This window comes from Pinus tabuliformis, chromosome 1_1 (assembly GCF_031772625.1).
Source record: "Pinus tabuliformis cultivar Carrire ecotype Pingquan chromosome 1_1, CPIR1, whole genome shotgun sequence".
Lineage (NCBI taxonomy): Eukaryota > Viridiplantae > Streptophyta > Pinopsida > Pinales > Pinaceae > Pinus > Pinus tabuliformis.
The window spans coordinates 902,104,660-902,119,646 of record NC_142297.1 but is presented as its reverse complement, the minus strand read 5'-3'; the positions used below and the strand labels follow the sequence as shown (position 1 = coordinate 902,119,646).

General features: G+C 38.3%; 1 protein-coding gene across 1 annotated transcript in view; it reads right to left on the bottom strand.

Annotated features, from left to right (window-relative positions):
• Positions 1 to 10,707, bottom strand: part of LOC149217325 (amino-acid permease BAT1 homolog) — a 90,828-nt gene extending 80,121 nt beyond the window's left edge. The window contains exons 1-2 of the mRNA XM_089392984.1: positions 10,558 to 10,707; positions 10,264 to 10,446 (exon numbers count right to left, since the gene is read on the bottom strand). Of these exons, the coding sequence (XP_089249110.1) occupies positions 10,264 to 10,446; positions 10,558 to 10,683 (309 nt within the window). The 5' untranslated portion in view covers positions 10,684 to 10,707. The remainder of the gene's footprint in view (positions 1 to 10,263; positions 10,447 to 10,557) is intronic.
• Between the last annotated feature and the right edge of the window lie 4,280 nt (positions 10,708 to 14,987).

Genomic DNA, 14,987 nt, shown 5'->3' with positions numbered 1-14,987 from the left:
GTTAAGTTCATCTATGTTATAGAGTCAAGCATTATGTTAAGACATACGTAGGATATGTAGCCTATGAGATTTGACTATAGGTTGTTGGTCAGTAGAGAAAACTTAGAACCAAAATATATATAAATAGATATCAATCTATGACATGATTGTAGTTTTATTGTTGTTGATAAGCATATTAAATTTAAAATTGAATATTATAACAATCATAACGAAATGGATAGTTTTTATTGATTTTTGCTTAGTATTGAAGGTATATGATCAATTGAACAGGTAGGTTATGGAGTTCGTGAGATTAAATCATAGGTTACTTAGTTGGTTAATAGTGAAGGTTTGGAATTAGTTCGTAACATGGGGCCAAGCATTGCTTTAAGACATTGGCAAAGTATGGAGCTAACAAGATTAGGTTACTTAGTTGGTTAATAGTGAAGGTTTAGAATTAGTTCGTAACGTGGGGCCAAGCATTGCTTTAAGACATTGGCAAAGTATACAACTAACAATATTTGATCATAGATTGGTCGTGAAAACTTATAATCAATCTTACTAATGAATCTTTTTAAAAGTGAGTTGTTAAGACTTTAGCACGATACGAAGCCAACAATATTTGATCGTAAGTCAAGATTTGATCATAGGTTGGGTTGTTGGTATTGAAAGCTTATATTCAATCTAAGTAATGAATCATTTTAAAATTGAGTTGTTGATTTGCAAATAAGCTTATTCACATTGTGTGGCCAAGCATTGTGTTGAGATATAAATGGCTATAGAGCCCATGATATTTAATCATAAGTTGGTTGGTTGACAGTGAATGCTTGTAACTAATCCAACCAATAAAACATATTAAAAATCACTCATTTTTTTGGCATTGGATCTATAGGAACTATGGGGCCATGCATTGTTTTAAGACATAGGAAAACTCAATTTGAACATAGGTTTGTTGGTTGGCAATAAAGGTTTATAACCAATCTAATCAACAAATCACTTTAAAAGTCACTTGTTTATTAGAAATTTAGTTTATCAACAATGTAGGTCCAACCATTACTTTAAGACATAAGTTGGTTGTGGAGCCCATGAGATCGATCATAGGTTTGTTGGTGGGTAACAAAGGGTCATAACCAATCAAACTAATATATCATTTTAAAAGTGACTTGTCAGCTAGTAGTTAAGTCTATCTACACTCTAGGGCCAAGTGTTATGTTAAGACATAGGCAAGCTATGGAACCCACAGAATTTGATTATAGGTTGGCTAGTCGGTGGAAAAAACTCATAACCAATCCAACCAATAAATAATATTGAAAATGACTCTCTAGTTGGCAATGAATTCCATCCACATTGTGAGACTAATCTAAAAGATTGAAATGGATTTTGTGGGAAAGCCCCCCAAGATCTGAAAATTGAAATGCCAGAAGAAAAAGAGGAGAATGCCCAATAAACAAAACTACAAAGTTTTTTTTTATTAAAATGGAGAATCACTGTAAAAGCTACATTGTGGCGGACAAACTGTCATTTTACAAAATGCGACTTGTTACTTATAGTATTTTTTAGTTACAATACCACAGGTCAATTGCATGGGTGAATGAATACCATGGGAAAATACCATAGGTGAATGAATACCATGGGTGAATGTCACTTACAATACCATGGGTGGATAAATATCATGGGTGGATGCCACTTAAATTACCATGGGTAAATTCCATGGGTGGATGAATATCATGGGTTGATGCCATTTTCCATTCGGATCACCAACAAGATTTAACCATAAGTTGGTTGGTTGGTAGCGAAGAATTAAACAATTCTACCAACAAATCATTTTAAAAGTGACTTGGTTGTTTCCAATGAAGCCCATCTATGATATGGGGCCAAGAACTATGTCAGGACATCAACAAGCTATGGAGATCATGCTAATGTCTGTTGGTTTGCACTAAAGAGTAATTACTAATACAATGAATGAATCACTTTAAAAGTAGCCTCATTTGTTAGCAATTAAGTCCATCCACATTGTGGTGCAAAGCACAATGTTAAGACATAGGGCAAGCTATGGGGCCGTGAGATTTAACATCAAACTAGTTAAAGCCAATGTGGTCTATCAATTAACTAGTGGAAGTTTTCCATAATTAGTTGAGATCTAATTATTAGCACACCTCACATTCACATTGGAAGCACCATGTATCATGAGTTCAATTTTATTTGGGGAGAAAAAGAAGGTCACTTACTCCCCACCCTGAAAAAAGGTTATAATTAGCGCCGACCTCAACTTCTTGAAGGTTTTTCACATAAATGAGTTACTTGTTAATTTGTGTTGAAGCCATTGTAAATGAAATTATAAAGACATCTTTGTCATACATAATGAAGGCGTTGATTCACATGTGCTGCATAATTGATTATTTAGTTGATAATATAAATCTCTTTGATTTCACCACATTTTTGGCACTATAACAATGGTCAAGAACCTTGTAGTTCTATTAGGGACTAGATGTTCATTTGATGTCATGGTGAGCTTTTATTAGTGCCTCAAAGCATCATCAACAAATAAGAATCAGTGCATGATGTCAACTAGACCAATTTATGACCTCCCACATCCTTCATTGTAAAATTCTCCAATCAACAAAATATTATTTTTTTCTTGTTTCTATTCATACAGTAAATCCCTCTTAATAAAAGAAGGTATACAACTCCTTACAAATAAAATATCTTTGGTTACGGTTAAGGCTTATTTATTTTGGTACAATCATCCAAAATTTGAATTTGATCTTATTTATAAAAACCTTATTAACACAAAGAACCATCATTAACATTTTCACTATGTTAGTACATAAATAATATTATTTTCCTATTAACAAAATTCATGTGAAAAAATATAACCAAATATTCTAACATAAAAATCATACTCAAGATATTTTGAACTTAAACTATTATTATGACAATCATATAAATATTATTATTATTATTTTAATCTTTTTCTAGAAAATATTTTAATAAATATTATTTATTATCCTAAACTTAAACCACATCATTATAAAAATCTTATAAAGATTAGTTATTCGTACATGGTTTATGATTCATGATTAACATCAAATATTTAAATCACATAGAAATTTTCAAGTCAACACATTTCTAACCACTTACTATGGTTCATCATCACTACATAGATAATGACCACTTACTATGTTCATCATCATTTTTTATTTTTTTTTCGAAGGTGGCAAAACCTATCAAACTCAGGTGTCAAACCAATAGTGAAGACAACCATTTCTGGCTGCTATCCACGAATATCGGTTTGACTCATCACCGTTATCAAGGAAAACCACGCCACCTGTAATAACCCGCTGGTGGTCCGTAAGGGAGCAGGCTTTCACTCCTGCCAGATGCCTCTGGGTCTTGGGCCGTTAACCTGTTTCCTTACGTCCGAGGAAGACGAGCTCTTAGCCAAGCAGAAGCAGTTTTACGGCATACTCCAGGCCGACTATGTTCATCATCATTACACACATATTCGAAATAGTTGACTTAAATATTTCTATATAATTTAATCCATAAAATATTTGATATATTAATTTTTATTATATTAATCTTTTCCATAAAATATTTGATATATTATTTTTTATTATACTAATCTTTTTATAATGAAATATTTTAGTAAATATTATTTATTATATTGAAATTAAATCATTATCATGAGAATCTTATCAATATTTTTTTTAAATTATATTAATCTTTTTATAAAAAAAATATTTTAAGTAAATATTATTTCTTATTAAGATTCTTATATTATTCATTATTAAGATTCTTTCGGCCCTTTTTTTCTAGTTTATTATTATGGCAATCCAAAAGTAATATTTTTTTTTATGATATTAACTTTTTTATAATTTTAATAAATTTTTTTTTTTTTCAAAAGGTGGGAAACCTATCATAATTCAATTTTGTCAAACTAACAATGAGGACAGCCATCTCTAGCTGTGAATCGCGAATGTTAGTTTGACACATCACCGTCATTCAAGGAAAAACCACGCCCCCTAGAATAACCCGCTAGTGGTCCGTAAGGCAGGCGTTCACTCCTGCCAGATGCCTCTAGGTCTTGGGCCGTTAACCTGTTTCCTTACGTCCGAGGAAAACGAGCTCTTAGCCAAGCAGAAGCAGTTTTAGGGCATACTCCAGGCCCATTTTAATAAATATTATTATTAATAACATTCCTTTGGTATTTTTATTAAAAAATAAATTAGTGAATATTATTTATTATTAAGATTCTTTTGGGATTGTTTGTTCTAATTTATTTTAGATTTTTTTTGGTCGACTTACGGAGGGTTATAAAAACATATTTTAGTAAATTATTTATTATTAATATTTTTTTTCGGCATTTTTATAAAAATAATATTTTAGTAAATATTATTCATTATTAAGATTATTTTTATGTTATTTGTTTTAGTTTATTTTAAATGTATATTTATTATTGACTAATTCACTGGTGGTTTGAACCTAGAACTTTATGGAACACAACATTTTATTATCAAGGCGATCACCAATTGAACTACTCCTATGAGTTTATATATATATATATTGCAAGTCAAAGTTCTATTCATTCATCAAAAAAGAAGTACATCAGTAGCAAAATGTAGGGAGACTCACCTTGACCAAGTTTGTTGACCACTGCTAGCAGTGTATGACAAAGAAACAAAAGTACGACTAGAGACACGGTCCACAACTTAGGAGGCCAAAACACTAGAAAACACATAAAACAAGTAAGACACATGTAATCATGCTTAGTCATAAGAGGTAATAGAAGCAAGATTGTCCAGAGCAGCCCTTGGAGGGGGAGGAGGACGAAAAGAACATTGGAGGTGCTCTTCGAAGTTAGCCATCCATGACTCCAGCTTCTCCACCTTCTCAGCTAACAAATTTTGACCACACCACACCACCATGACCCTCTCCCGCACATTACACTGAAAATAATGAATCTTGTTTAGCGTAGCAATGAGCTCTGCATGTTCTTCGTGTCGAGCCCTCTCACAATTTTCTAGGTGGTCAAATACAATCTGAATCAAATCCTGACAACTCTCCAAACAACAATGTTGATTCATAGTCTACCCACGCTTAGGCTGACGTGCCTTACCTCGTCTGCCAGTGCCACCTCTATGCGTCGCTCCACCCTGTTTCATTGTCCTCGAGGTTCGAGCCCCAGAAGTCCCCCGACCCAAGCTGCCATCGATTCGACCACCCTGACCAGAGCTTGGAGCCTCCTCAACCGCCATCACCACATGCAAATGCGAATGACACCCCCTTGGCTGACTGAAATTCTCTTTGACAAGAGAAGAGAGCGAGCAATGTGTGGCACAGGGCACATTGAAACAGAACAAAATGCACCAATTAACTGTGTAGTAGGCCAACAAATTACAAAGCACACGAATGGAATGAATGTAGAGAGGCTCCCCAAACACACTAGAGGGTCACCAACTATCCTAACCGAGGGAGCTACGGGGAACAGAGACACAAGCCAAGCAACAAAACAGTTAACCATTGACTCACAAACCCTGAACCCTCGTAGATAATTTACTAACTGAAAGGCCTGCCGTCAAACAACGTTCCGCCAGCCCAAGTATCTAATTGTCCAACCGTGGTTCGCAGATGGACACATAATTCCTTCAAGAATACATATCTCCAGAGGAAAACCACTTGATAGGGTAGACTGACTACCCCAAAAACACAAAATAAATTCAAGAGCGGAATTACCTAACTGCCCACGACAAGACTCGAGGGTCAACCTAATAGCTAGATACAGAGCACTGAGACCACTAAGAGAAGTTGAAAACCACACACGAGAAAGGAGACCTTCCAATTCTATGACCCTAATGTTGAGGAGGGGGCATCGACTACGGATGCGCCACCATTCCCAGACAGGGCACAAGCTAGAGATCTCAAGAAAGCCACCCTGTCACACCCTTATCCTGACGGTGGTTTTTCAACCGCACATAGGCAGGTGCGACACCACTACCCAATTTCTTTTCACCAATACTTTCAAGTACGGACTACGCCTAACATTCAACACTTCGAATATTTTTCACTTCACTAAGCATTCATCATTCATTTACACAGCGGAAACATTCATCTTTATCATCATTCATATAAAAGTACACAAGTACAATATTCTTCAAAGGGAGGGGCAACTCCCTGGTTAGAGCTTGCCCAATAATATATAATAATCCAATTTTTACAAGTTCATGTACAACATCAGCCTTTCAAGGCAACCCCAAATATACCTTGGAAAAACTGCCAAACTTGCTTTCCAACTCGGTTGTCGTTCAGCCTTGCCCCAACTCGTCGTTCAGCCTTTCCCCAGTCCACTGTTCAGGCTCACCCCAGCTCGTGTGGCACTGCCCGACTCGTCATGCCCGTGTCACACAACTCGCGCCCTTGGCTCGTCGCACTACTCGCGCCCCTGGCTCGTCGCACTACCCAAGCCCTGGCTCGTTGCACTACTCGCGCCCTTGGCTCGTCGCACTACTTGTGCCCTTGGCTCGTCGCACTACCCAAGCCCCGGCGCGTTGCACTGCCCGCGCCCTTGGCTCGTCGCACTACCCGCACCCCCGGCTCGTCGCACTACCCACGCCCCGACTTGTCGCACTACCCACGCCCCAGCTCATTGCACTACCCGTACCACTGGCTCGTCGCACTACCCGTACCCTTGGCTCGTCGCACTACCCGTACCCCTGGCTCGTCGCACTACCCATGTCACCAAACTCGTGGGCTTGGCGCCCGCACTAATGCAGCCTACCCGCTCGCCGGTCTTGGCTTGCCCACCGTGCGCGCCCAACACTTCACGACCGTTCACCGACTGTTCACCCACTGAACTACTTGTCCGCCCAGTTGTCACCCGTTCAAAACTTCAGGCAGGTGCGCTACGGCAGTCCGCCCAACTCGCCCGTCGGTTCACCTGCCAACCTACAACTCGGTCCTTCTTTGTTTTTTGCCTAATGCTTCGGCCCTCCAAGTTCACTTGCACCTCGGCCTGCACCAATGCTCCTCTTCCTTCGCTCACCAACTCACTTGGTTTGCCTTAGATTTTTCGTTGTGCTTGATTGCTTCCTCCACCATGCGTCCTCCGCTTATATATATGGTTTCACCATGTTTTAACAATGGGTCGGCCTACCCAGGCTGACCATACAACTCGATCACCCACATAATGATTCGCCCTTCCTTCAAGTTGGCTTGTCCACACTTCATGTCGATTCGCCCAACTTGTGGGTCGGCCTCACCCCACCATGCGGTTTTCCGCCCTTCCTATAAACTCGTCACATTTTGTCACACGCAACTCGTGCCTTTGTCACATTTCGTCGCACATGAATCGCCTCTCCACAACTTGTCTCGTTTAACCGAGAGCGTATCCCCCAGCCCGTCGCACTTCACCAATGACGACTTGTGGGCGTGACATACTCTCCCACTTTAAACGGTTGTTGTCCTCGACAACACCATCCCAACAACCATCATCGCCAAGACTACAAGTCCACACAAATGTGTGTATGGGTAATCCAGATGCGTCCACCTCTGACCTACCTCATGCCATAGATATGCCAAATTCTGCAAGAAAATCATGTGTTGGTACCCCTCATGTCGGTGACTAGTTGGGTAGCTAATCCAACCATACATCGCCTCCATAAGAACGCATGCCCCTACATCATCATGACTCATCACTGCACACTACTTGCCAATCGTGTCCATCTCACCCCAGATGTCTGCTCAAAATGTTGGAGACTCACTACCATGAGCAGCTAACAATGAGCCTCATCTCCATGATAGTATAAGAAGATGGGGAGGAAGTGGAGCCTGAAGAATCTCTCTCTTCCTCACATATCAGCTCAATCCATCTATCAGGATCTTCCACTTCTAATCTCTACAAGTATGCTTCCCGACTCTCCATCTGATCATCTGGTCTAGCATCCTCATCCTTCTCCATTGCCTCTAGTCTGCTTGATAGATCCAAGATACTATCAGACAATGCTCTAATCACCTGTGACTGCTCCATAAGTTTTGCCTCTATAGAAGACAACCTCTTATAGACTTCTTCATCTCGCTTGACATCCTCCACATTCATCATTGTCAACTTACATTCGGCTGTCGTAGCCCCTATGGTTGGTACACCAATGGGTACTTCCTCATGCCTATCGTAAATGTACAACTTCTTCATGTGTGGAACTATCATAGCTTCAAATTGCTTCATAAATTCCATGCCTAGTACAGCTTCATAGTCATCTATCCGCACCACTGTGAAATCGACCTTCCCTATCCATTCACCTAGTGTCACATCGACCTTCTTAGCCACACCAATCACAGAATCAGGTGGAGAATTCACTACTTTCAATTGTGCTTGAACTAGTATAAATTTAAGCCCAATCCTCCTCGCAGTATCTTCACTCATGAAGTTATGAGTTGCACCACTATCCACCATAGTGAGAACAATGTTGAACTAGGACCTTACACATGTGTTATCCTTATTATTTGTAGGGAAACTAATTCAAGGACCTACACATAAAATGAATGATTAGCTACACTAAACCCAAGATTAAAATCTAATAATAACTACGTACGCTCAATATAGCATTCCACCCACACACCCACATATATATTTTACCGCCTCAAGCTCCCCATCAAAGTGATAGCTAGCCCATCTAGAGAGATGCAAGTATTTTTATAGCTCTTTCTGATTTGCAATAGAATTTTCCATCCACATCCATGACCACATGCTAGCGTTACATTATATGGGAATCAAACTCAAGACTACCCATTAACAAAGTGCAAAGATGTATTACGACCATATGGTAATTGAACTCATGACTACTAATTAACCAACTACGAAGTTATATTTTATGTCTCTATAGGAATCAAACTAATGACCACCAATTAACGCATTGCAAAGGTGGATTTTGACTCTATGGGAATCGAACCCATGACAAATGCAACTAGTTAACCAATTGCAAAGTTGTATAACATCACTCTTTGGGAATTGAAGTCATGACCATTGGTCCGCAAATTCCAAACGCATATAATATGACTCTACAGAAATTGAACTCATAACCATTAGTTGGCAATTTGCAAATGTGTATAATAGAACTCTATGGGAATCAGCTCGATGGGCCAACTCCAGCGGTTGAGAGCTGTGAATACCAAGCAAGGGTTCCCTGGATTAAGTTCCGGGGCCGAGTACTTCTATGTATGTGAGCCTGAGTCCTGAACCAATCTCCCTACTGGTTCAGCGTAGACTAGGCTATGTAGCCCTCTTTACAATGGGTACAGTCCTCAAAATGAGGAGAAGTGAAGTGCTTGGGATTTTCCCAGCAAAGAAAAACTTTATGAGATTCGAACTCACGACTCCAGTTGCAAAGTCATATTATGACTCACGACTTCTGGTTACCCAGTTGCAAAGTCATAGTATATGACTCTCTGGGAACTGAGATTCATGACCACTGGTTAGCACATTGCAAACACATATAATAGGGCTCTATGGGAATTAAACTGATGGCAAGCGATTAGCCAATTGCAAGTTGTATTATATCACATATAGTATGACTTTATGGAATCGAACGCATGACCACAGGTTGGCAAATTGCAAACGCATATGATACGAACCTATCGGAATGGAACTGTCACCCCTGGTTAGCCAATTGCAAAGTCGTATTATATCATTCTGTGGGAACTGAACTCACGACCACTAGTTGGCAAATTGCAAATGCATACGATATCTCTATGGAATTGAACCCTCACCATTTGTCGGCAAATTGCAAACGCATGTAAGGGGATTTAATGGGAATTGAACTCGTCACATCTGGTTAGCCAATTGCAAAGCTGTACCATATCACTCCATGGGAATTGAACTCTCGTGGCCACTAGTTGGCAAATTGCAAATGCATATAATATGATTCTATGGAAATTGAACTCGTGACCACTGGCTGGCAGATTGCAAACGCATATAATAGGACTTTATGGGAATTGAACTGATGACCTCTGGTTAATCAATTGCAAAGTTGTATTATATTATTATATGGGAATTGAAGTCATGACCCCTGGTTGGCAAATGCAAACGCATATTATATGACTATATGGAAATTGAACTCATGACCACTGGTTGGCAAATCACAAACGCATATAATATGACTGTATGCAAATTGAACTCATGACCACTGATTGGCAAAGTACAAAAGCATATAATATGCCTCCACGGGAACTGAACTCAGGCTCGCAATTGGGAGAGAGAATTGAATGTTTTCAAAAGAAATTAATACTCACAGGAAATGAAGAACAGATCTCGGACATGGCAATGGCAACGAAGGCCGTGAAAAACGAGACCACAACCCATCCCCAAACCAGAGGCGCGGGCCCACCATACTGAAGGCTCGACCCATACAGGGGCGTTATTCCCGTGAATAGCGTCATCGTCGAGAACGAAATCGCCAGAGTCTTGAACAATGTCTACTCACAAAATTAAACAGAAATCGGCCCCTCGATGCATTAAAATCATTCTAATCCACTAAACCCAAAAAAGATTTTGCGATTTTCAAGTTCAAGGAAACATATGATCACCATTTCTCTTCTGAGCTCCTGCTTGTATCCGAGCTCGTTAAGGCGCAGCTCAGCAGCGTCGATCCCATCGCCTGTGGATTCAGCAGCTTGGGCCGAGCTGGCCTCGGGGCTACCGTTGACAGTCATGACGAAAGATTGATCTCTCTGAGATTTAGCGAGAAGGGGACTATAAATTAGCCCATCAGTAAAAGAATTCAACGCAGGCGTGGGGTACAACAGCTTGACCGTCACGGGAGTCCTGATATCGGCCTGTGTGAATGGAAGCACCGTTGCCTCGGTGCCGGTAAGGTCTTTGCACGAGAATCTTTTGAAATGGCATGTTCCGACGCAGATTTTTCCGTGTGGGTATCTCTCTTTCCCGCTGACTTTGTATTTTAATATAGAGTTCATTTTCTTATCGAGTTGTCATGAATTTCGGGCACTATGCCACGAAGTGTAAGTAAGCAAAAAGACCTCACGAGCAGGCCTGGAATTTCAAATTCTTTTTGCCGGTAAAATTAATTAAAATTTGACGATGTTTTTGTATTTTTTTATTTTGGTTTTAGGTTTTTAATTAAATATGTGAGTGTCACGGAAAACTCTATTTTAATAATTTTTGTAAATTTATTCCACAATACACAATAAGTCATCAAATTGGAGACTGATAATCACTATTATTTATAATGATTCTTGTTAGATTGAAATTGCAGATTTGTAGTCTATCACATTTATAGCTCAGATTTATGGTGGGACCATTTAAACAATAAAATCTTTGCAAAAAACTTACAATCCATGGACTATAAATAAATTATCTAGTAAGATTATAAATAAATCTTAGACTATAAATAAATCATCTAGAGAAAATACAGAAAAATTATGCAATAATAAACAGTGATTATACTTCATTAAAAGTCAAACTTTCTTAAATTCAATTTTCTTCTCTTACTTCATTGGTCGAGGAGGATAAGAACCCGCCGTAAAATTTATTAACAAACCAAAAAATTTATATTCATCTTCGGAAAGGTAATTCTTAATTTCAATGTTGAGATGGAATCTGCACTTCAACTTCACCTTAATGTAACTTAGTTTTAGTCGTTGGGAACTTTAAAGGTCATAATACGCGGGTACCCATAACATAATTTTTTTCTCTGGTATATATCAAAACAAAATGAATGTTAAAGGGCCAGTTAGGCTTCACCCGTGACCCGACTTTCATATTGGAGCTGGGTTTAAAGGTCATAATACGCGGGTACCCATAACATTTATCTATAGTTGTGGGCATTGGAAGCCAACTCCATGTCTCCTCGCTTAGACTGTTAACGGCTATAGCCTATATCCATACATCTTCCAGATGTGAAGCACATGCAATCCCCCACACCTACGCACTCAAACGAATCAAAATACGAATTCCTCTGAAAAACTTGGCACAACGATGAAGGCATCCTCGCAAATTGAAACCCTTTTCTTTGAAAAATTTCTATTTTGCACTTGTTTTCATGGCGTTAATATTTAAGGAGTTTTTCAAGGTAATATGACAAAAAAAATCACCATATTTGGTAAATTGGTAGTCAACGCGTATCTATAATGGTTTGGTGCTTTATCCAAAAAGGTTTTTACCGTTAAAATGTCGCTGACACATGATTGCTCTGATTCATTCAGATCCGAGCAGAGTTTGAAGAATTGTAGTCACTGGTCAGTTAAATGCGCAATGGCAGCCTACTTGGAGATTGGAAATGGGATAAGATTGATGAAGTTCAAGAAACAGAGCACTAGTATTTGGGTATTCAAATACAATTTATATTTTACTAATATTTGGGATAAGATTGATGAAGTTCAAGAAACAGAGCACTCGTATTTGGGTACTCAAATACAATTTATATTTTACAACGTAAGGGAATTTAAAAAGAAGATTACCAGAAAATGGTTTTATAATATTTGTTTCTGGACAGATGATATGCCTGCCTTATGTTTAGATGGAACAATTCTACCTATTAAATTTATCACATTAACTGTCGAGGCATGCATTCTTTTTACAAAATAGAATGTACTTACCCTGTTTGTTGGTTTTTTGTTTATAGCTTGACATCCCCGTCTGAACTCCTCACTGTAATTGGTATCCAAGATCGCTGGCAATCCTTAACAGGGAACCCTCCGATACCTAAAATTCCTTCCTTCACATCTACTTCTTCATAATGAGGAGGAAATATCTCCCGCAATTGTTGTACTGTGTCACGCATATATATATAAACTAGCAAAAGAATTTCTGAATCTCTGGAACCTGAGCTTCACCAGACTTGCCTAGGCACATACCAAGCATGAAATAAATGAATAGAAAATGAATTTAAATGTTTCTTTAAGCTATATCCCTAATGACGTAAACCAATTTATGATCCATTGGAGGAATAAGCACTAGCAGATTGCAGTGGATTGCAATTTGCAAATTGCAAGTCTCGTCAGATTAAATTTGAGCGGCTATGAGCGGCGGATTGTAGCTGGATAATCAATGGTAAGTACTAGGTAGTACGCAGTGGGATGGTGATGCATTTAAAGGCTTTTATTTTAAACTGTGTAACGCGTTGTGTACCAGTACTACTGCTGCCAGCTGGTCCGGTGGTCCCAGACTCCCATACTCCTAAGAAATAAGGTACTCTAAATTTTTACGTTTAAACAATTGAAACAGACGTCGTTTTGACGGTTTGCAGGGGTGTATCACACGTCGGATTTGACGTGGAATTTTTTTCTGCTCCCGTCAAATACGTTCTTCAACCAAAAATACGTCCTGTGGGACGTCAAATTCCAGGGCTTCTCACGAGGCGCAGTGGGTGAAGCCTTGGCTTCATAGTGTGAGTTTGACTTTACTCTCATTGCATGCATGGTCAGCATAGTGATGGAGACCGTGTGGTACTTAAACTCAGGGGCATGTTCCATATGACAAGGTGTAGAGATTTTTCGGTGACTTGGAAGAAAATATTCGCAGATGCACATCAAGATGGGTGATGACGGAAGGTATAGTGCCACTGAGATTAGTACAATGACTTTTCAGAGGGAGTCGAGCTCCCCCCTTAGGCTCAAGGATGTCATGTTAGCCTAAAAAAAATCTCGTCCCTGTTGCAATTTCAGAAGAACGTGGTTATGATGTGATCTTTAACGAAGGAAAGGCATTCATGAGACATAATCACGGGACAGGTGAAGCAGATTAGGGTTTGGTTCGCGTGAAGAAATTGTATACGCTAGACAGACTGTGTTGCATTAAGCACAAAGGCGGAGAAGGTGCAGAGCCGCGATGTCTTTAATGCGATTTTTTGGAAGTTTTTTTGGTGAGTTTTTCTAGTGTAATTTCTCTAAAATCCGGCAGGGATTTATTGAAATCACAAACAATAAAAGTGTCCTAGGAATTTTTCATGGTGTTAAATCTATATATAAAGTCAAAAAACTAATTTACATAACACAAATCAAGATTTCACTTCAAATTTTTCTGCCAGATTCCAACATCAAAAATTTCAAAAAATATAACTAAACACAACTCCTTTTCTATTCAAATCCTTTTCTATTCAAATAGTGGCGCATACTTTTCCGCAAATGCTGCCTTTTGACTGTCGAGTCATCATTGGCTTAGCGAATCTTTAGTCAATGAGGTAACTAAAGGTTTTCTGACCCAACAAGCTTAGGAAGCAAATGTTTGTGCCGAATATATATAGAGAGAGAATTGATAGTCATAATGTTCCACATTGCTTTAAGGCATAGGTAAGGTACGGTGTTCACACAATTTAATTATATATTGATATTGGTCGGTAGCACGGTTTTATAACCAATTAAACTAATGAATGATTTGCAAATAAGCTTATTCATATTATTTAGTTGAAGAATTGTATGAAGATATAAGTAGCTTAGAGTCTATGAGATTTAATCAAAGTGAAAAGTGAATAGGTGGGTAGTGAATGGTCGTACCTAATTTAACTAGTAAAATATTTTTAAAATGATTTATTTTATTGGTTATTAGATTTATAGGTGTTATGATTTCCAGTATGGTTTTCAAATTTAGTTTAACTATGTAGTTTATTAAATCTGGTTATGTAGTTTATTAAATTTGGTTATAAGTTAGTAAGAAAGGTTTATATTTAATTTAATTAATAAATTATAGGTTGTTTAGTAGTAAAGGTTCATAATTAGTTTAGTTAATGAGTAATAATTAAGATTATAAATGTATTAGTTGATAATATAAATACATTTATATAGCTTAAAAAAACAAGTTATCTGTGTATTAGTGATTTGGTCTATGGTATTGTGGGTCCAAGTATTGTTTTAAGACACAAGTGGAATGTGAAGATCATGAGATTGATCATAGGCTTGGTGGTGGGTACAAAGGGTTATAAGAAATCAAGCCAATACATCATTTTAAAAGTGATCTATTGGTTAATAGTTAAGTTCCTCTATGTTATAGGGCCAAGCAT